The sequence below is a fragment of the Lagopus muta genome, chromosome 7 (assembly GCF_023343835.1).
Source record: "Lagopus muta isolate bLagMut1 chromosome 7, bLagMut1 primary, whole genome shotgun sequence".
NCBI classification, from domain to species: Eukaryota; Metazoa; Chordata; class Aves; order Galliformes; family Phasianidae; genus Lagopus; species Lagopus muta.
The window spans coordinates 32969263-32993378 of record NC_064439.1 but is presented as its reverse complement, the minus strand read 5'-3'; the positions used below and the strand labels follow the sequence as shown (position 1 = coordinate 32993378).

At 40.3% G+C, this 24116-nt stretch overlaps 1 protein-coding gene across 3 annotated transcripts in view; it reads right to left on the bottom strand.

Moving 5' to 3' along the window:
- The window catches only part of CREB5 (cAMP responsive element binding protein 5), a 217246-nt gene that overhangs the window by 11811 nt on the left and 181319 nt on the right, over positions 1–24116 (bottom strand). For all 3 annotated transcript variants that reach the window (XR_007378239.1, XM_048951683.1, XM_048951684.1), the window contains one exon: positions 1129–1452. Coding sequence is in view for 2 of the 3 variants with exons in the window: in XM_048951683.1 (XP_048807640.1) it covers positions 1129–1452 (324 nt within the window). In the remaining variant the exon portion in view is untranslated. The remainder of the gene's footprint in view (positions 1–1128; positions 1453–24116) is intronic.

Sequence of the window (24116 nt, the reverse complement as noted above, 5' to 3'; positions counted from 1 at the left end):
GGAAAATAACTCATTAACAGATGGGAAAATAATTGAATTCACAAAGTAAAAACTGAACTAAACTAAGGAAAGCTCTGGACATCTTCTCACAGGGGAGTCTGCTGATCTCTTATTTAGACTGTTTCTCTAAAGCTGACAATTCATTTTACATTAGCAAATGCTTTGGGGAAATGCCATGTGCTTGCAGTCTCTGCAATAATAAAGCTAGATGTTAGTAAATAGTTAATGTTGTGGGACGCTGGGATGTCAGCCAAATCTTCTCATTTTCTTTAATGTTTTCTAAGAGCTTGTCTGAAAGGTATTTGCAAGCAATGCAATACTTCACAGATTTAAATTCTTACGTCTGGCTCATTGTCCTCATTGTATGTACTACCCACCTGCACACCTTTAACATCATCTGAATCCAGTTTAGAACTCCTTTCCTAGTTTAAATCTCTCTCCTTGAACTGGCTTCATTGTCTCTTTCTCCTGACATGACTGTAGGCCCACTATCGCCTATTACTGTTACCTAATCATACACCACACCTAGGAGCTGCAATCCCCTTCACAAGGTCTGAAATCCTTTATCTCTTCCTCTAAGCCAGTGTACCTTAAAACTATCTATCTCTACAATCTGCAATATAGACAAGAAATAAATACACCATTGAGTTCAGTGAGGTTGTTTCTTTACGTATTGTGCATACACACACATACATAAATTCCTTACTTTGAGTATGCGTATGTGTGGCCATTTTAGTTCACTAAAGATTGTGCTATCTATTTCTATACACAGAACGCATGCAACTCTTTAAATCTTGGCCTGAAAAGTTTAGGGTCAAGCACAATGTACAGTGTAGAACATAGATTCATAATATACCTTGTCCATAAAAGAATAATGTGGCAATGTGCAGAGATCAGAGTAGAGAAAAAACTTGGAGTTCCTTATTAAGTAAGACATTACAAGTGCCAAGAATATGAAGCAGAAAAACAAGTTGTTGATTCATACAATTTTCTCCTTAAAGTCTATGCTTCCCTGCCACCAGTAGCCAGCATTTTTAAGTAGCTGGAGGGTGAGATGCAACACAGGCATGAGACTTTTACTCCACATAACAGCAAAACTCAGAGATGCAGCATGGCATCAGGGTCTACCTGTGCTTGTCCGCCCGAATGCAGCGGTGGGTGCGGCGAGGTCTGGTGATGTGCTGGGTGTGCATGAAGGTGCGAGTGGGAGTGGTGGTGGGGGTGATTCTGCTGGTGATGAGGCTGAGGATGAGGATGGTGCGCTGGGTGCTGGTGCTGGTGGGGGTAGGAGTGGTGAGGTGGCAGTGTCTGGTGTTGATGAGGATGTGAGTGCATATGATGGTGTGGCGTCTGGTCCTGCCGCGAGCTCATCATTTCCATCATGTGGCCCATGGTGTTCATATTCCCGTTCGACATGGCGGCAGGGTGATGAGTCAGTGCTGCCTTCAATCTCTGGAACAAAGCAAAGAAGAAAATTTATATGTGGAGTTCAGAGCATTCAGAATAACATTTCTGATGTAGAACCAGTGCCTTGTGCTTTGAGATTTTTTTTTTCTTGTTGTTCCCTTGATAAAACACATCTTATTTCAGTTTGAGAAAGAATATATCCTTGGGCTCTAATCTAATTTTCCACTGTAAGTATGTAGAGATGTAAACATATGAATTGAAACTCAACAGTTGCACATTTCCTACTGTGCTGCTGAGGAGAAATAACTTGCTTTCCTTCTTTTCTGTTTGACCAGCTCAGTACCCTTAGTTTCATCAAGTTGTTATTCTTTCAGTTTTAAAAAGAAAGGTCTGATTAAAATAAAGGTGAAAAAAAAGTCTGATATTTAGTTTTCTTCTCCTTTGTACTATAGATTTTATTTAAAAGACCACTGATAAATACACCACATTGACATGTATTTTTAAAGTTCAAGTTTAAAGTATTCTACAATTGTAAGAGCACTCAACCTGTGTTTCTATTTTTTTCATTAGAAAGACAAGAAAATTGCAAGGGTGGTCTCAATCTGGTCCTTTTTCTTTACAGAAAGTTCAAATATATGCTACGTTATCATGCACTAAACTCTTCTCCTCATGTTTTGTTGGTCCTGGAGCTCTGACCAGGAGAATGCTCTCCTTAATATCAATAAGATTCTATCAGAAACCACCAAAGAGTAATGGGAAGGGCTGCTAGATTTTGAACTATGAGGTACGGTACTTGTGTACCAAGATGACAAATAACTGAAATACAGAGAAAAAAATGTTCCCATTCAGCACAGTTGCAGGGTCACCCCAAAGCTGCGAATTATACCAGAAATACAGGAAAGCTGCAAGAAATGGTAGTGGTAGAAGGAACAGAGGTGTGCATTTCCCTGTGGCAACCACTGTAGGGCACAGATAACAGTCAGAAGATCCTACAGCCAATGTGGATAACTCTTGTCAAGTGGAAGAGTAATCACAATACCATAGGATCACAGAATCACAGAATGGCTTGGGTTGGAAGCGATAGCAAGGATCACCAAGCTCCCCTACTGAAGGCAGGGCCATCAACCTCTATATGTAATACTAGACCAGGCTGCCCAGGGCCCCATCCAATGTGGCCTTGAACACCTCCAGGGATGGGACATCCACAAACTCTCTGGGCAGCCTGTTCCAGCACTGAACTGCATTTTGGTTTTGTCTTTAAAGCAAAACCAAATTGTCAGGAAACACAGGATCTGTATATAAGAATTGCAATATATATTGAAATAACATCTGTCTGTGCAACTCTATTGCAAGGTAATGGGTAAAGGATCCTATGTTCAAAGTTGCTACTGTTTTCTGTACCTGTATACTACTGTTACCGTGTTTGTATACTTGTATACCCTTTTCTATTTGCACAAACATTGCATCAAACGCAAACATATTCTTAACCAAAACAAAACAAAAGGTAAAATATTAGGGAAAGGGAAAAAAAAAAAAAAAAAAAAAAAAAAAAGGAAAAATTTTAGGAGGAAAAAAAAAAAAGTAACACTATCAATTCAAAATATTTTCCCATAATTTTTGTATGCCAAATGTTTTTGCCGAAGGTCATTCTACTGAGGTATTTTAATAGATTTATTGATTCAAATTCAGTATGTTGTTTCACTAACGATCAACTGGCTGAATAAGAGTTTTTTTAAAAAAGAAAACTTTCAGGTACTTTGTAAGAGATATTTACATCTCAGTTGTATTAAGGAAAACTAGATTGCTGACTTTAATAAGTTTCTTCATTGAAAGCCTATCAAATTATTGCTATACTATGGCACCTGACAATCTTCTCAAATTGATGCAATTATGACAGCAAAGTTAAGTATCTCTTACCCTACTGCTGAGCACTTATTCTGTATGTCCAAACTGAGCTCAGTCTAACACCCACAGCAGTAACCTGTCCTAGATATAAAGGAAGACTTGCATAGCACTCATCCTTCATACTTCTGAGTTCAGGTGCTACACTGGTTATTCTAAACAGCTCTTCACAGTGCTCCAGATATCAGGTGTTACTCAGGAATGTATTCAGAAAAATATGCCAAACAACAAATGAACCAGCTAAGTCACTCTGCACATCATTCTTCTTCAGAACTGATCAAGACCTTTATTGTGAAGCAGCATTCAGCTCTTAAGCCAAAGCATCAGTGAAAGCTATTGTAACTCTTTTCTGAATTGCAGTGCAAAACCAGACTCGTGTTAGCCAGCATTTTTCAAAGGATGAACACCTAACAAAAGCTGCCAATGCTATATTTGTCAAAAAGCTCTGAAACTGACCTGCAGCCTGGTGCATTCTAAACTGCAGACTTTTAAAGCAAAAAAAAAAGAAAAAAGAAAAAACTCAAAACTCAATATGTGAAGAATCGGTTTTTTTTCAGCTGTAAAAACTGTGGCTTACTAGTGTGGCGCAACTTCAAGGAGGATAAATTATTTTGTTTTCTTTCCACAGCCTCTTCTACCACATCCATTTATTTAAGATAGCAAATCAAGAGAGACTGTGAGAGGTCTGATGTGCAGCTGGTTTCAGTCAATGGGGGTCATTTCCATTTGGTCTGTGTATTTTACAAGCTCCTTGTTCACTGTTCCCAATGGGAGGGTGGGCCAGCTGCCCTGGATCAGAGTCCTGGTCAGAAACCAGCTATCTACCTCACCCTGTCCCAGCACAGCAGCAGCCATTGCCTGGCCCTCGTGTCCCTGCAGCTTTGTGCTTAGATCAGATCTGCAGCAGAGACAGCCCAGCATGCACACATTTATCTTTCATTACCGAGTTGCTGCTGCCAATCAGAAACATTTGGGGAACCATAATTTTTTTTTTTCATTCAGTCTTCAGTGAGATCAATTGATTTTGATGTTTCAGTTGGAGCACAGGGGGAAAAAAATTACCAGAACTTTGCAAGATCTTTGCACTGGGTATATGTAGAGCTGGAAGGGAAGGCTGCATTTTTGTTATTGTTCTTTTTATGTGTGCTAATTGCAAACAGCTGTTTTGTTTTAGTGTCAAATAAATCTAGAATGAAATTATAACTCAGGACCAAATCCTGTGGATGTTCAGGTTTTTGGGAAGTGTGTCACTGACCGCACTGGGGCCTGGGGACACTCAGCAGCACATGGGGCCAGATGGATGGGCCTCATCACTCAGATCTGCTGTCACCAAAAAGCAAAACTTCTGCCAACCTCAGTGACAGTGTTCCTTAGGACCCAGTCCTCTTCACACCTTTTTAAAGTGCAGTCTTAAAAAAATCCCCACCAGCCTGGAGTTCCCACTCAAGCCAACAAGAAATGCAGATACTCATCAATCTTAGGCCCTAGATGATTTATTGTTATTATTATTTGATCAAACTGACACGTCAACCGACATCAGTTACAAGCAGATTTCCACCTGATCACTGTCATTTCCATTCATGATTGCCTTTGGGACAGATGAATGAAACACTGTTTCACAGAGCACAGTCTGCTTCGCCTCTGATCGAGTAAATAAAGCAAATTCCCTTTTGATCCTACAGGAAGCCAGAAGAACATGCACTCTCACATTTGATGTTTAGAAGGAAATGGAAACAATGGAAAATATTGCCCCACAGATACGAGTATAGTGTTCCCTGTGCTATTGCTCGTGGTTACACATTTAACTGACACATTTAGTTTAAAGCCATCCCACTGTATATCATATAAAGCTAACACCTCAAATAAGCTATCACTGAACTGGAAATACTGTTTTCTGGAAACAGCTTGTTCTGATCCTAAAACCTGACATTATGGCGCAATGAATTACTTGGTGTCTTTCTCTGTATCAACATTAACCACAATATATTTGTGGTCTGCCAAAAACAGGCTTCAGGAATTTCAGATCGTGAATGAAAAAGAATATCAGCTTTCCAAACACTCCTCAGCTCAAGATCTTGCTGTTTTTCTAATACTTCTTAATCATGACATGGATTTCAGGGTTGTCTTAGTTTTAGCCCCACTTTTCTTTCTCCAAAATTGCTAGCAAAAATTACCAGGATTATTTCAATTTGTTCAAAGGAAAAAAAAAAAAAAGATAATTAGAACTGTTATTTTGGAGGTTGCTTTTCTCACAACTCAAATCACTCTGGGAGTTTCATATTTATACAAATATTTATAACATTTTAACAAGTTGTATTTAGAGTACAACAGACTATAAATATTACAGTATATGCCATAATATATACATGAAAATAAACTAAAACTTCCTCCCATTTATTTTTTTGTGGTGAAACAAAAAAAAATCTCTCCCAGTTTTACAGATTATTACTTGAGTGCTCTATGACTGCATCAGGCAACAAACTATTATATCATCCAGATGAATTTTATATTGGGACAGGCATGAGATCTGGTTTTGAATAGGATTGAATTGCTCTGAACAAGTATGCATCTTTGCACTCAGAAAAGCCTCTTTTCCTCTTCTAGCCCCCATGCCCAAATTCTGCTGAATTAGAGACAAGAACAGCTGTACTATCAGCTCATTGTCTGGTATATTTGTATCAGGAGATTTTATCAGGTCCCTGAAGTCAGATGGAATATAATCTCAAAGATATTTCTTGCACTGGTTAGTGGCAGTGATTCTAGTGCCTGTTATACAGGGATGCAATAAGTTCCCTGCAGGGAAGAGGCTGGAGAGAGGTGGGAAATCAGAACAATACAGACATAAACAGCTCTACGCTCCTGCGATTAGATAGTAACCTCAAGGTGAAAATCTTGATTAGCCAAACTTTATGGCAAGAATCCCATAGATTTCAGTGACAACAGTATTGCTTTCTCATCTGTGACGATCAAGTTTTCTTTTTACACCAGTTCTCAAACCCAAGATGAATACATGGAGTTGAGCTGGTGGAAGCTAGAGCCAAGAACAGAACATCACTCAGCATATGCCATGGCATCACACTGAATTTAATCCTTTCTTCAATGACGGTGATGAGAGAACTTACGTGTAAATGTCACTCTGGTCTTTTATAGCTGGCTGCCTACAAGCACTTCACAGTGTCAACAACAGAAACCACTGTTCCCAAATGTTCCACTCGCGTTCGTAAAAGCAAATTGGAGGCGATTCATCTCCACCCAGTAAGTGAATTGCGGATACTTATGACCGCATTTCAGATACTGGTGATTAGAAAGTCTCCAAAGCCATATTAACTGCTTGCTCCTTCATTTCTCCTGCAATAAAATAAAGTCCTGCATTTTGACAGAAGGAGGAGTGAGAGGTGTGAGAAGGACATGAAATCCAGAACTGAAGTGACACGTTGCACTAATGAAAAGAGAAAAGGGGGATGCATTTAATTCACAGCTTACTGGTAAACAGTGCCAAACTGCTAATCTTCTAATTATTTTCACGTTGCTTGGCAAATCTGAATTGTACTTTTCCTTTCCTTCGTACTTTCTTGCCCACTTAGGTTTTGTAACACCACTAACAATGGATCATCATCAAGACTTCAGAACAGCTTAGTTTCTAACAAAAACAACAAATTTGCTCCCTTGTCCTTCCAAACACAAACAGAATTAAACCTCAGCAGAAAGCAGCAGTGAGAACCAACTGCAAACAATCAAACCAACAATAAAACTAATAGACATCATGCTGCTCGAGGACGGGTCAGCTGTAAGAGCTGCTGCACTTGGAGGAGTCTGGCTTTCCAATGACATCAAGACAAGTGACACCACTCCAGACTAGAGCCAGTTTTAAATAATACAATACAGGTTGCAACTAGAGTGGCCCAGGGGTACTTGGCAAGAGCCAACATCTTCTGGTGATGGCATTTCATTGAGAATGGAAACGGCTCAGGAACAACAGAAAACACAAGAGATCACAGCCCATCTCTACCTAGAAGTTTCCCTCTTCATCTCAAAGCAACTCACCAAGGAGATAAGCATCATTATCCCTGTGCAATGCACCACCTTTATAAGGATGAGCAGTAGAGAAATGCTAAATTCTCCATGCCTATTCTGCATGTATTTTACTGAACAAATAAATTATGAGCAAGACAGAAAATACACTGAAAATACAGTTTGCACTTCTCACTGTATACGACTTATTGCATGAATCATTTCTCAGTGTAGTGTTAAACAACTGGGCTTGATTTGCACAGGAGTCAGGAAATGTAAAGTTCAAAAAATCAAACCCCTAATTCCCACAAAGTCTAAGTCAACCCCTGCATTTGTATCCACGACAAGGGATATTTAATTATGTAATCACATAACAGACAGCAAAATGATTTATTACTGGCAAATGGTGTCATATAATTTCAACATACAATACCAATGAAAGGATCCAAAAAATACAACCAGTTTCTGTCTCATTTCCCCTCTGTGTGCCAGAGTCCAGAAGTGAAACTGCTACTTAGCTGCTACCTACCCCTGGAGAGGCAGGTTTCTGACTGCAAAATGCCTGACACTGTGGGGATTAATTGCCTGTCCCTGCTGTCAGTAGGCAAGCACATATCTCATCTCCACCCTCATTCTCCAAATGGATAGTCTTTTGCTTAGTTACTCTGCTAGATTTATCAATATTATATTCCCATGCCTGCCAAGTTATCACCTGCGAAAAACATAGAAAAGGAGGTGGCAAAAAAATTGTCTAGTGTTACACTCTGCAAAGAAGGGGCAAACTAGGGGTCAACAGAACCTGAACCTGCAATGTCCAGATGTCTTCTGTAATGCCCGTATTACAGCATATTCTAGAGCTGAAAACAACAAACCTTTCTATGCACTGGATGTGGAATATTCCTCATTACTTCCTTGCTCCTGCAAGCAAAGTCTGTATCCAGGTTTCTAAAATCATGTTCCTATCTTCCAAACAATAAAAGCCGGAAGTGCATGCACAGTGCTGATGCTGCTATATATATCTTGCTTGAACACAGAATGAACACTTACAAATGTATTAAAGGAGAAAAGTGGGAATTGAATTCAGAGGAAATTTAGGATTTGACTATACAAGCCAGATACAGAGCAAAGCCTCAAATCAGAGTGCTTTTTAACATTGAGAAAAACTCTGTAGGTTTGGGCATTTTAATCCGCACTCAAAGATCAGAGTGGATTAGTGCTGTACAAATTCCTCTCAGCAGAATACTGCTCTGAAATCTCAAGACCCCTGAAAGAGTTATTTTGGTTTCTTGCAGAGGATGCAAGCTGCTGGCTTGCTTTTTCCCTCTTACAGGCATAATATACACACCAACGACATGAGAAAGGCAGGTTCAAAGTCTTTCTCTGTCTGAAGATTTCTGAACTTTCATCACCCACCTCTCACTAAGAGTGATTATGATTAAGTCATTCATATTCAAAGAAAAATGCCATCCAAGTATATAAAACTTGGGTTGTTTTTTTGTGTTTTTTTTTTCCCTTTTCCCCTTCACTAGTGTGATTTTGAATACTCGTTTTTCCTGGATTAAACCCAGCACATTTAAAGGACTACTAGCAAGCCAGAAATGGGATACATGTGCAGTTAAAAGTGCTTTGATTTCATCCCAGATGTGCAGTGCTCAAGGGCGTACACATACACACACACAGTAATCCAGAGACTGAGTATAGGCTATGATCTGATCTGCAGATTTTGCTTCAAGATTATACCAACCAGACTCTGAAATGCAAAACCAAAGGCCTGACCACTTACAGTCATTTGGGATCCCAGGGCACTTTGTGAAGGACTATTGATGTTCATTAGCCTATTGGCCTGATTGGAGAATTGAATGCAGGTAATTAGACTTTGTTTCATTGCCACTTAGTTTCAGATGAAGTTATTTTTCCCCTTTATTTCTAAAATTAAGTAATTCCCGAAACATTTTTCAAGCATTCCTGGATCTTTTTTTTTTTTTTTTTTTTTTTTTCTAAAGAAAAGACTAGAACTTAAGGTACAGGATAGTGACATATAAAATGAGAATATGCTTAAAGGTTATTTCACACTTTTCTAAAGCTGAGTTCCAGCATTTGATGAAAAGGACAGACGAGGAGAGGAGAGGAGAGGAGAGGAGAGGAGAGGAGAGGAGAGGAGAGGAGAGGAGAGGAGAGGAGAGGAGAGGAGAGGAGAGGAGAGGAATTGTAATCTATGACAACAGCTATCTGCAAGAATATAATGCCTATTTAGCACTGAACGTGTATCAGTGTTGATATGTACTGTTCTTTCACAACCTCATGCAAGGTCTCTCATGCTTTCCCACCTTTCCCAGTGGAAAGTTCTCCTGACCTCAACCACTAGACTGCTGCCCTTCACCATGTTCTCCATCCATAAGGCCATCTCTCTTTGTTCACGTGCAGCTCGAGTTGCTGCCTTATTTTTCACCATCAGGCATGGATCAGCTGTTTTTAACCAGTGGCATCTGAGTCAGAGACATTGAGTTTCAAGGCTACCTGAGGCTCCAAAAAGAAGAGATTCTCTACTCAACTACTCAAGGAACATTTCAACTCTGTATCATCTAGCCTTTCCATCAGTTCTTTGAGGATTTTTAACACTTCAGCACAGCTACTGTGTAAAATGAGAAATAATAATAATAACTAAAAAACAAAAAAACAAAAAACCTCTCAGAAATATTCTTCTTTTTGGGAAAAAAAAAAAAGAGCATGGCATGGTTTATGCTAATAGGTTCTCTTTGTGTTTGAAGAGGCTAGGAATATATCCCAGCACTCTTACTGTGGCTCGGCTGACAAGCAATGACTTATTAAAACACAGTATTTCAGCCTCTCACTCTCTTCTGTTCTGTAGAATTACTCTTTGGCACTACTACTTTACAGAGCAATGTGTCAGAGCAAACAGAAAAACAGCCTTCCCTGGGGAAGGGAAAGATGCTGTCTGCTTGGTAAGCCATTGACTCATTCAGCCATTTCTGGACAGCTGGTTGCTGGTCTGGGCTGTCCTACACGCACCACAGGACACAGAACAAATTTCCATGGCTCAGAGACCTGGCTAGACTCACAGCTGTAGTGGCTGAACAGGAGCAGGATTTCCTTTCCAGCATTGACAGGTACGGAGAGCATCCTGCCTCACTTGATTGTGACAATATGGATTTTGGCAAGGACACTCAGCAAGTGTCTCCCACAGACATGCACACCTTTCCATGCACAAGTCGCCTGCCAGAAGCAGAGGGACAGGTAATGTGGGCTTACAGGGCTGCACTCCTGTCCTTTCTCACTGTCCTCCTCAGGACAATCGAGTATTTAAAGAAGTGTGTCCAACAGCTCCTGCTACTGCTCTACCTTCCTTTTTAAATATTTCTTGTGTATTTGTAATGAGCACAGGAGAAAGGCATAAATACCGTCCTGTTTTGGTGCTTAAGACATCTTCCTGTCTCCTCTGCCAGCCTTGCCAGCAGCATTATCCATCTTCCTGACACCACCATTGTCTGATTCATTTGACATATGCACCAGAAAGAAAAGTCATGTTCCGAACAAGATCATAGCGCTGTGATCTCATTCGCGTCTCAGTCTCCTCAGTGACTGCACTTCACAGCACCTCTCAGCTCTCAGTCTCTCAGGGGCTGGTGACTTTTCCAGCTTTCTCACTGCAAACTTTATGGAACAGAAATCACTGAGTCCACATGCCCCATTATTTCCCTCTCATTTGAAATGAAAAAAGCCTCATACCCACCTCACTTTGTGAAATTCAGGTAAAAGTTATGACTAAGTTTCCCCTTTTGGCAGGCACACCAACGAGTCAGTTTAGGACTGGTCTCCTCATAGATAACTGCATCTCTCATTACTCTCTGTGTGCTACATCAGTCTCAGCTGCAGGAGTGCACATCTCAGGGTTGGCCAGAGATGGCTGTGTTCTGGCAGATGGGGCACAGGCATCCCCCCCAGACATGCGGCTGCCAGTGGGAGGATGGAGCTGGGGCATCCTGCTCCCTCTGATGCATACCTGTGTGTGCAAACCACTTCACCCCTGCTCCTCTAACACATCCCTGTGTTCCACAGTGTCCATCTCTCCTGTCCACTGAGCACTGGGATTTTCAGCATCCCACCACTGCCTGAAGTATAACCTTTATATATATATATATATATATATATATATATACACCTTTAAAGGTAGTATATGCCTTTAATAACCCACTAGTTGTCTGGCCACATAAGCTCCTGTCTCACAGCTACTTCTCCCTGGAGATCCGCCAAAGAATGAAAGACCAGGTGAGAGGAGGATGGAGGCTGACAAAATCAGGGACTTGGAGGGACTGAGGGAGAGGAAATAGGGTGAAGATTAGGAAAAGGGAGGTAAAAATAGCTGACTTTTATCTCTGATTTTAAAGCAGCATCAGATAATTTATCACATTTTGGTGGCACTCCAGCTGGCAGTGAAAAGACCTATCTTTTTATTAACTCAATTAGCCTGCTTATTTATCAGCAGAGTCCTGGAAGATGCCATCAGAGATTGCACTGTGCTGGTCTCAGGCTATGGGCTGGTGGGCCAGAAGGAGGCCTGTATGGCAGCACGTCACCCTGATGGCTCCAGGCAGAGCTCATCACCATGCTGTTCTGGCCACAGAATTCCACAGCATACATCTTGCTCATCAATGAATGCAATAGGAAAGCAACAGAGGGATACAGAGGAGATAAATAAAGCTGGCCTTGGACTGGCACAGAAATGCTGCTGAGGCTGCTGAGGCTCCAGATACAGATGTTGAACAAAAAGCTGCTTGGAGATACCTGAGCTGAAGTGTTTCCAACAACACCAAGTGATGAAAAAAACAGGACAGTGGAGTGCAGATTCCCAACAAGCTAAAATCCCTCTCAGTCCTAGAAACTGTAGAGAATAATTTCAGCATGATTTCAGTGCTATCATAAATAGCATTTATTTTTCTCTTGCTGCTTCTATAAAATGTCAGGCTTCCTTCCCTATCACACATAAACACAGTTACAACATAGATATGCTGGCTTCCAACTTATCCTTTAAAAGACAGTGTGCAGTTTCCCATTCATACAAATAGTCCGCAGTGCCTCAGCATAAACACAAGACTGCTCAGAAGGCTAGAGGGTCTCCTTGGAATAAGGACACGATGCACACACTGCCAAATACTGCTGTCGTCACACCAGAATTTAAAGAAAATTTGGGCTTTGTTTTTTTTTTTCCTTTTTGCTTTCTTTGAGTTTCTTTAGATGTTCTTTCTCTTCCTAAAATGCGACAGGATGTTTTAAGGCAGGACACCCCATCCAACCAACATGGCAGTGAATGTTTCAACAGAGATGAGCTCATGGGAGCCTTTAACAAAGGGTTCCCTCAAAATGCATCCCCTCCACCCCCTGGCCCCCTGGCCAAGTTTGCCTTTCAGCCTCTCCCGCTGATGATTAGCTTGACATTCTGAATTGAGATTCTGCCTGACAGATGACTCCACTCCCACTGATAGTTTAGGCCACATATCAACATTTTATAAATTCTTAATTTTCTCACTGCAGCCATATTGAACAGTTTTGTGCAAATGAGGCTTATAATTACCCAGATAAATCAGTCCTATGCAGTATTTCTTAGGATCTTTCTCAATTTTCTCCCTGGAGGATTGGATCCCATCTGCTTCACTACATTCAGGCTAATTGAAGGGCACTGACTTTTTCCAAATGGATTCATTAATTACTCCAGCCAGATTCTCTGTGGGGTTCTTCATTCAATAGGTGACACTTCAGCTGTACTATACCATCCACCCATGTTTAGCAATGCTGCTCTGAGTCTCAGTTACGAGCTAAAACATTTGCAGATGCATTGGCAGGAACGGTCCTGGCCTTTACTGTACAATGTTACAAAACGAATGTGATTCTGTTTCCCCTTTGCTTCTAATTTAATATTCATTCAGCATCTATAAATAATGTAACCACGACTGTTTCAATATGTTTTACTCCTTGCCATCATAAATATAAGCAACCGTCACAAAAAAAAAAAAAAAAAAACCATAAGTGTGCAGGTCTTGCTTTGCCAAGAGCAGAAAAAGAACAAAAACAAGCGCTTACTGTCATGTTGCAGAAAATCTGCTATGTGTGACAGCATAAGATGAAATTAAACTATTAAACTTCAATAAAAAGCTGTCCTGTGTAATTCTGGGCCTGTGCTAATTTTGTTCAGTAAAGCAGCAGTCTGGGTTTTCGATAAATTCACAGGCAATCCTACAGCTCTGTCAATCATGGAACCAACAAGGAAAAATAAAGAGCCATGTAGCAAAGAACTAACATATGTGAGGAAGGTGGTGGCCACCATCTTCCGCTACAAGCACTCAGTTCTGTAACAAGCAAAAACAAACCTCCCTGTGGTCACAGAGCCTGAATCCCTGTTAGAACATTTCTCAGCCTTCCCTAATAGTAGGCACAATTTCACGCCACTTAAAATATTTTATATTCTGAGAACTCGGTTTGTTAATCCAGGTCTGTGAGGCAACAGGCCTGGAAATCGGTGACACAATCTGCTGTGATTAAACAATAATACTTCATGCTTTCCAGGAATCCCAAAGCGTTTTGTAAACACTGGACCCAGCCACGAAGGCTGACTGGTCTCTCTACATGGGTCCATGCCCCAGCATTTTGTGCTGGTACACAGATGAAGGCCCTGGGCAGCTCCCCCAGTGTCATTAAATGTAGCATGAGACCCAGTTTATAGATTAGCGAACTAAAACTCTGAGATTGCCTCAATATTATATAAACCCATAGTGGCAGAGCCAGAAACTCAATCCAAGAGCTGACTCGCCTACAAACAGGGAATAGTCCTGCTCACTTTAACTCTTTCTTGCCTATGGTGTTGTGAGCGCTCAGGATGCAGTAACAATCTGCTTCCCTGTGCATTAGTAGAGGCAACATCTCTTCTATGACAGTAGAATACATATGTATAAGCTTTAACTACGTGGTTGGCTTTTGGAAGCTAATGCCAACCGAACAAAAATTTAATGAAGCTACTCATCTAACAAATCAGTAAGCACGTAATTCTTCTCACATCTCATGTTCACTGATTTGAAATAAATATCTCAGATAAGTAGATTGCGTACATAGGGATGCTGATAGGGACATGTGGTGTACATAGGGATGTACCTTGTCCTACAGGTCAATAAAAGATTTCTTTTGCCTGCTACACTTTTAGCTCAGCAGTGACTTCCCCAGAGCTCTAAGATGGACTTGGTCAGAAGCTTCATTTTTAAGGCAGAAATCTCTCACATCTTTACACCTGATTCCCACTTTATTTCTTCTTAAAGAGGTACTCGTGCTTCTCATCAGCTAATAAATTCATTCCTTTGCTGGCCGGTGCAGCAAGCTACGCTCTTTCAAAGGGAAAGTCTGAAGCAACTCTGTCATCACCTGGCATATATAGAGGCATTCTGAATTTGAGTGGTTAGCTATTTGATTCCTTTTTTCTTTTCATTTTGCTTGTCTCTCCTCTCTCCCTGGTTTATAAACAACTGCTCAACAGTCAAAACACAGCTCATAAATTGTTCACCCAGAAAAGCAAAGCTATGAAAGTAGCCCATATCTTTTGCTTCCAATTTGTTTTCTTCTCTAGAGTTGGTGCTGGCAGACGAATTTCTGCAGGCAGGAGGGCAGCAGAAAGCAGGCAGCCCCCTCCCCTCCTGCCTCTGCTTGTGGGATGCTGGGGAGATGTGCTGCAGGGGCTGTGCTGATGCGTGGTAGCTGAGAACCTGCCCCCCGCCATTTGCCAGCCATGTCAGTGCTGCTGGTTAGCAGAGCAGCTGGTTTGAGCTCTCAGAAGCCAGCCAGAGGCGGTTTTGTTTAGGTTAACACATTTTATCACTTTTATGACAGTGAAAATGTATAGCTCAAGTGCTCCAGTTCTTAAAGCGAGTGCCCAGGACCTATGAATCACAAGAAACATTTCGCAGCGTGAGGGACACTCGTCATGTTTTGCAATACAAGAAATCAGTCTAGACATTACCAACTTTCAAAAAACAATATTAAAAGCAACCCAGTAAACTTTTTTATTTTTTTATTTTTTAATCAAAAATAACTCTATGTGCTCAAATGTACTCCATCATGAAGCAAAGACAGAAAGCTTCTCTCAGCCCTAACTGTGGTAGCGCTACACTTTCTTATTCAGGAGCTGAGGGATGTGACATACTATATACACCAGTGAATTGTAAAGCAGTTAGTCTTCTGTGCAGCTGATGGGAATGATCGATTGATCTCTCACCTCACCTCACTCTTTGCAATTGCCTCGCCTTCTCCTTCTCGCTCCTTCTCTTCTCCTCTCTCCCTGCCCCAGAAATGGATCAGACCACCGTGTTCATCAAGACGCACAGACAGTTCTAGCCAAAAGCAATGCTTCCTGCTTTGCAGGGCAGCAGGCTGGCTTCATGCTCTGTGATTGACTACTACAGCCAGTTGTGTCCTGCACATCTCTGAATCAGACCATAAAATCATTTCCTTCTCTGTTACAGCTGCTAGAAGAACTGCATTATCATTTTATTTCACGTTACATTTGAGGTCGAGGGGAAATGTAATAGTGGTGGCTAAAGCTACCTGCAAGCTGTTTAAAATTCTCCCTAATTCTTTGCCATTAATTTTATCAGCGTTCTTTTTCCTGTTCAGTACATTCCTGTTCCTGTACAGTAGCATTCTGTAATATTTTAGTAAGATTCAGAGATGACTTCATTCTCTTGTTTAACAACCTTATTCTTAAAGGAGAGTCCGGTATCATTTCATTTGTCTTCAAACTCCATGCTTTCCAAAAGCTATCTTTTCCGTTATTTCCTTCTGGCTAAAAATCATTGAGGTAGAGATAAATGTGTTGTTTTGTGACTAAGAAGTAACATTATCAAAAGCAACATACATCTGACAGGATTTGCCCACCAAAGGAATAATAATGGTTTACTTTAAAACTGTTGACAAACTGATGCATTTGGATTAAATGATATTCACTCAAACTAGGCATATTCTAGTTTGAACTAGATACAGACAAATTGCAGAAGCTGTGCCTTGTTCATGTTGACTTACATCTGAAACTCATCTTTGTTCATATACTAGATGTACTGTGATTTTTTTTCTATCTTTTCCTCCTCCTCCTCCTTTTGATCCTTACTCGAAAATAAATAAGAATGTAATTTGAAGCAACAAAATCTTCACCCACAACGTCAATCCGCACAGCTAATGTCACAGCCTATCTGCAGCGCAATATCTGACATGAATTCTGCTTTTTTCAAAATGTGTTTCTCTTGCACTGAGGCAAAATGGGATAAATTAAATATACTACAGCAGAGATACTGGAAGAATTCACTTCACGTATGAAGTTGTTGCCCTGAGACAGCTGAGTAAACAGCTTGCAAAAGTCTGTTTGAAGACTGCCAGCTAGTTACACCCATAATTTCATCTCTATTAACAAAAACAGCTCAAACTGTCGCAATGCTCTGAGCTGATTACTGAGCATCTAAATTATGGCGTGTCACTTGAGTAACCCTCTGCAGCAGCAGGGGCTGTATTTTGATGCCCCTTCAGTACTTCCCACCTTGCTGATTAGTAGACTATCCATCAAAAGCAGCAAATGTGTAGGAAAAGATACAGAGAGGTTTTGGCAATATTATCCCATGACTGACAGAAAATAGTTGTGTAATACTGTTCAGCTAAGTGAGTCAGAATAACAACTCTCATAAATATGTCCTTCTGAGCTAGATGTGGAACCATTTGGGGAAAGAGGGAGTGATCTGAAAAAAAATATGCTTTCACAAATGATGCCACCATTGCATTCAAATAGCTGGAGTTTCTGATGCAGTGCTCACAAACGTGTGTACCTGCACGGACTACAAAACTTCAGAATGATAAGCGGACAAAAAACGGGACTGCTCCGGCTCTGACACCTCAACTGGAATGGAAAATCAAAGCTAGCTAGCTAGTGACCCTCTTACTGGGAAATTGGAGTCTATCAACGAGGCTACCCAAGTGAGTTATTCCACACTAGCATGAGGGTCAAATCTATACAGAAATCAGTTCTAGTGGCTATACCTGGTGACTCCAATTCACAAAGCATAGCAAGAGAGCTGACAAAAGTTCTGGTAGTAAAGTAGGAAACTCCATTATGCATGTCAATCAACCAATGGAAATAATCTGGAGTAGGTGTAAATATAAAAGAAATACCTGGGAAATATCATAGAGTGCTTGAGTGATTTCCAAATTAAAGCAATACTTTTATAGATTTGTTGTGTTTTGATTTAGTTTCTATCCTTCCTTTAAATCTTCATGAACCAAACCAAGCAAAAAAACTTTCATGAGGGCTCCACAGGCTCACATCTTTCTTCAAAATGATGCCCGTTGACTCTCTGTGTTGAAAAGGGGCTACACTAATGCAAATTAAAATTATAGAACCAGGAAACATTCAGAGAAAGGGATCCCAAACTGTGTGGAAGCAATAGAACAGACTTCATGCAATGCAGCAAAACATACACACTGCAGTACCTTCAGGTGTTCTATTACACTTAAGAATGTTTCACTACAATACCTTTACGTTTTTCTGTCATGAATATATTAAGGCCTTTTGAACACATAAAGCATTAGGGAACTGCAAATATATGGGGAGCTATCTGTTGGGAATTCCTGATTTTACTGTTAGTTAGGACATCTACAAGCATTAAATCATCTACGTTTTGACAAAACCTGAACGACCATCGCTCTCAATATTTATAGTTTCTATATTTTGTGATGAATCATCCTTACAAAAATACGTATTTTTAATTATACTGAGTTTGATTAAGTTTTTAACAGCAAAAAATCTGGCAAGACAAATGAAGACTTCAGACAAGGATTTTAAAATTATGCATTCACAGAAACATGCTCCCTCCTGTCCAAATTTGTCTTTTCACATTGTCTTAACATATTAAGAAATCTTAACACATTAAACAGAAATTGTGCAATAATTTCAGAGATTAATGACAAGAGTGGGAGAAGACAATGACTTTTCTTTGAGAAATTATCTGGAGGCACTTTGCCTCCAGTCTCCAATTAAGAAGAAACCACAGAACACCTTTTATCTTCCCTTATTTCAATTTCTTCCTCAACATACTGTGCTAAAGCAGTATCCTGGACCAAGAAACAGGAATGAACTAGATAACATTAATAATCTGGGTAATAGGATTTGCGTAGTCCACAAATTTGAACATGATTTTGCTTATTTCACACAAGCACACACGCTTTGCACTCTGAACTGTGTGAATTACGTGCAAGAGGTGCAGCAAACTTAATGGACTTATGCATACCCATGTGTGTTCTTACCCATTTTCAGCTAGGTTATGTTTCTCTATTACAAATGTCTCTTCAAGTCCAAAAAGCCCAAACCCAAAGCATCACAGAAATTCAACTGGTTATACTAATAGCATAACATATGCATTTTGCAGGTCACCTTGCATATGACTCTGATGTGGTTTTGCATTAGCGTTGGAAGGACACTGAGATACAATACTAGATTGCAAATGCTGATTGTGGCATTTAGGACAGTGAAGGACAATGGGTGATTTGTGTTGTCACTGACTGCACAGATTACAGAGCTGAATTGCTGCATGTGTCTGACATTCGTTGAAGCAAGTCTCTCTCTCCTTCTTTCCTTTAATGTTTTATTGACTGGGCTCAAAACAGCACATTTGTGCAAACACCCACGTGTGCCTTTTTTGGACCAGCATGCCTGTAAAGATCGCCCTCTGAACCCCATTTGTCCCCTGTCAAATCCAGCAGGAGATCCTCGCTGCTCCTGAAGTTGGTAACTCAGCACATCGGGCCACAGCCATTGTGAAGCAGTTCAAGGTCACTAGGTGGACAGCAGGCTGCAAGCATGCTGTGTTATTGCTACCATGGCAGTTTGAATGGAAATATCTGCGAGGGCTTTCACAAGCCTGAAATTTCCATAAGGTTCACTTCCAAGCAAGTATAGAGTATACAGATGGAATAGAAAAACAACGGGAGAGCTTGGTAACGTTTATAGTTGTTGTGAAGGCAGCAGCTGAAGGAAAGCTCAAAGAGTTGGCAGAGGGTCTCCTCCTCTAGCACAGCAAGGAAACCAGGAGGAGAGGGTGGAGAGCGAGCACTGTGGAGGAGCTCAGCACTTGAGGATTTACTAACATGCAGCCCATCAAGGGCAGGAGCCTGCTGATGGACACAGTGACTACAGTCCGTGAAATGATTAATTGGAGTTACAAAATAAGGAAAATAAGGCACCAAAAAGCTGTGACCCACCCACTCAAGCCCATATGTGAATCTATAAATCAGGCACCAACCACCCTGCAAATCGGCAGCTGGCACTATAACGTTACACATGGTGCCGGCTAAAGGCCTCCTTGTATGTTTTGAGTTAATTTTGTTTTCTAGGGTCTTTGCCACAAAATAAAAGCCTTAAAAGTGTGTGTACGTGCTGCTTACTTTGGGAGAGGAGAGCAAGAATAAAGAGCTCTAAAAGAACAGCAACATTACCCTGCCATCTATCAGCTCTCACCAGTGCCTTCCTGTAAAAGCCTGGTGAAGAAAACGAGGAGAATTAGCTTCAGAGCTTCTGCCAATCTGACATTTCAACAGGAAGCAGTTTCTGCTATGGAGTAATAAATGTTTCTTGCTGGCAAATTTACTTTTTTACCACCTCTAGTGTCTCACTAGAACTGGCAGCAGACAACTTCACCAAACCTTAAAAGCCAGCCTTTTATAACATCTACATAGCGTCTTCTATCCTAATAGCATTAAAGGCAATAAAAAAAATAAAATAAAATAAAAACACAGGGAACCCTTTTAAGTTCTCTCTTTTCCAGTGCCATTAGTGAACCTGAATGAGATCTGTGGTCCAGAAAGAGAGTTTTCTCCTGAATTTCCTACTGAAAATACTGGCAAAACAACAGCTGTCGTACAGTGCTAAGGCTGTCTCCTACCCACCCCCTGCTCTGGCACTATGCGTGTCGATGTGTTGATTCATACACAGGAGAAGGGAAAGCACTGGACCCACTGGACGCAGAGCGTAGGAAGGAGGTGTGTCTGCCAGCAAATCTCTAGACTTTGATCACTCCTACTTATTTGCCTCTGTCTCCCTGCTGCACTCATTTTGCCTACAGTCATTCCACCTTGGCAAGGATGTCTGCAAAAGCTCGTAAGCCAAGCGTAGTCAAACCTAGTTAGTATATAGACGGGAAACCTCCAAGGAAAACCTTGCTACCGCAGGAATAAATCCAGCTGGCATGTTTCTTTCTTTTTTAGCAAAAAATATAGCACTGTGTAGTGGGTGAGGGGGCAGGAATCCTGTGGTAGAAAGCACTTTTCTTCCTTTGAACCGAACCTGGATCTCTGATATTCACTGAAGGACCATGAAAGTTTACCTAGAACAGTCACACAAAAGAGACATTCCAGCGAAAATCAAACCTGATTGTGCTTGCATCTCCCCAGCATCTGCTCTTTCCAGTTTTAAGGTATTGAGTGGGTTTGGAAATCTTTGTACAAAGCTACATTTCACCTCAAAGGGTTTTAGTATAAAAAGTCGCTCAAGCTCACTAAAGGCTTTGGCATGAAGTACAGCATGTCTAACTCCCTTTGCATCTCATGTAGTCATTTGGACCTGTGTAAAACGCAGCATGCTGCCACCTGAGAAACAAAGGTTTCATTTTACATAGATGTAAGAAGTCAATTCCAGACATCCATAGAATGAGACCCAATGTATCCTGGAGCAGTGTTAGTCAACCAGTGGTCTGTAAGAAGATCCCTGAAATGCCTGGAACCACATATATTTGCTCCTGTGCAACTGGGAGGTCAGTGTCTATAGGCAGGGCTCTACTTGTAAGTCAGTGTCCAATTCATTTTAGCACCTAATTAATATGTTTGTAGTTAGAACTACAAAATTGTAATTTCATAAAGTACTACTTACTGTACAATAACTGCTGCTCATCTCACCTATCACACCGCTACCACCACCTACTTGCCTACCTACCGTCTACACAGTAATTGAATGCAATATTATCTGCACAGTTTTTCACAGCTGTGAGATGTCATTCTCATTTAAAAATGTGAAGAATCGCTGTTCTACAGACATATTCTGGAGATGATTTAGTAAGGGCTTGTGTTACTGGTTCATCCTGCTAGTACGAACATCTCCCACTGCATGGAATTTGTACCTCTAGGTTTGTGTTTTACCACCCACAGTCATTGTTAATTTCCTATTACTTCAGCATCCACCCACAGACTCTCTGAACAATATATTGGGCTCTTCAGGCACTATGACAATATCGATACATAATAACTACTTTACTATACATTTGCATACCCATCCTGCCTTCTTCAAACAACTCCTGAGCTGGAACAGCTTTGAGCTCTATCAAAAGAGCCACACTGTGACCAGCCAAGGACGCTACTTTGCTCCCACTGTTGTATGAGGCAAGCATGTAGAGAAGAAAAAAAAAAACACCACCACAGCAATTATCACTGCATACATTTTCATTCTTTTTCCATTTCCATTTAAGGGGAAATCATTTCATTTTCAGTGAAGTGTGGCTCAGAAGCCCACTTCTTGATAGAAAGAAGCCTTTAGTTTTTTTTTGACTAATCAAAACCATGGAACGGTTATATTTCACCCAGTTTACTTAACGTGATGTGACAGTGTTTGCAACTGTAGGCAGAGCATTAAAAACATCATGAAGATTAGGAAGAGGAAGATGGCAAAAGCCAGGCAGGATAGTGGCTGACAGCTGATGTGTATTAAGACTGAACGGAGCAATAAGTTAACAAAACCCGCTGCTTCAAAACAACCAAAACCAAATAAGTCCTCAGGACTAGAATCCAAATTGGGAAGGAGAGAGGGTGACAAAACAGGCAATCCGACCACTCTGATGGCTTTTGCTTTGGGATGCCGTGAATTTTAGCACACAATGTACCAGAAGCACATTATTGAAAACATCACAGCATGCTGAGTCCTACTGCACATGAAGTTTTTAGTAACTCTATTTCTGAGGTCTCCTAAAAAATTTCACTACGGTGCTTGTATTACAGACATATTTCAGATGTCAGGGCACCAAAGGCGATCCAATCATCATCATACAGAGAAATGCAAAGCTTGAGAACTATCACGATATTATCACTATTACTGTGTGTAGCAGGGAAAAATACTGACTTTCGGTGATCTCAGATTGTTAAAAACCTGTGAGTAATTAAAATTAATGTGGAAATTACTGTTAGACTCAAGGCTGCTTAAGAAATAAAGAAGTTACTTGCTAACACTGCTGACTCTGATGATAAGTTAAGAATTTGCTGAGGGCATCAGAACATGGGAAAAAGAGAAAAATAATTAAAGAAACAGATTTTCTTTTCTTTTTTTTTTTCCCTCCAGTGGCACGTGCACAGTCTGTGATGCTCTACAAAATTAGTCTTTTAAAGTCTAAAATTTTCACATGATATTTGAAAAGGAACTATAGTTAGAATATCTAGTTGGGGGAAATAAAGGTTGGTCATCACATACAAAAAAAACCACCACAAATGGAAGCAAGAGCTTTCACTGAGTAATGCTGCAAAGTTATTAAATATCCTTTTCACAAGTAAATGTTAACTGCTATAGGAAAGTACCCTCTTCTGAAGAAAGTAAGAAATTTTTTGAGGCATTGTGTTAATCCGATCCACTTCACATAAACATTAACCATCAAAATAATAATGTTAGCATTTCTTGGTAAGGCTTACTCTTGCAAAAATGATTTTATCCAATTTTTAAATTTGGATTAATTCGTTTGGAAAGAGTGACCCGTTTCTGCTTCCATGCAATCAATGAGAGAAAATCCCAGTAGGGCAAGGGTTGAACCATTTTTAAAGTTTATTTTTCCTTGTTGTATTTAATGCTCTAACCAGACGTCCTACAAAATAAACTACAACAAGCTTGTCTGGACATTTAATAAGGGCCAGATTCAGAAAACACCAGCTAGTAAATTTAGCATTTAATGGGCGCAATTCCTTGGCCATATTTTATGAAAAGAAAGACACACATTCAGGATATTACACGCAGAGATGTCTCATGGAGATGTTACTGAACTATACATGAGTTTGCATTTACTTGGCTTCATTCTTGAATGTGGTATTTTCATTGTGAAGAGACTTACACCATTTCCACTTAACAACAACTATATTTGAATACTTCCAAATATACACTTTCAATAGATTTCTTCCAGTGCAACATTTTTAAAATTTGAGTGTGTTAATCCAGAATTTTTTTGTTTTTGTCTCCAGAGGTCAAATTAGGACATGGTAAAAAACAAAAGTACACACTTCCTCTCCAAAAGTCATTAGATTATTTTTATATTTTGTAATACTTAAACAAGTTGATCATTATGAGGATACGTGTCCTTGTTATTAGCAATATTAGTCAATCTTCTTTGGACAAAAAAAACCAACCAAACAAAAAAAACCACACACACAAAAAAAAACCCCAAGTTAAAGAAAGTAAAAAAGAAACTAACTTATATTGAGAGATGAGTTTTCAGTATTTTTATTCTATGTTATGTGGAAGAATGGCCATAATGGCCATGAAGGCATGCAGTGGCCTTAATGTGGCGTTGCAGACCTGGTCCCACTGCCAGTAAAGTCAGTGGAAAGAGTTCAGCAGTGCCTGGACCAAACCTGTAATATGAGGTGAATGAGTAATAAGAATAATACACAGAATGATTCACATTTAATAAGGCTATTGTCAAAATACAATGCAAGCAGGAGTTTCGGATCCTTTGAATGTT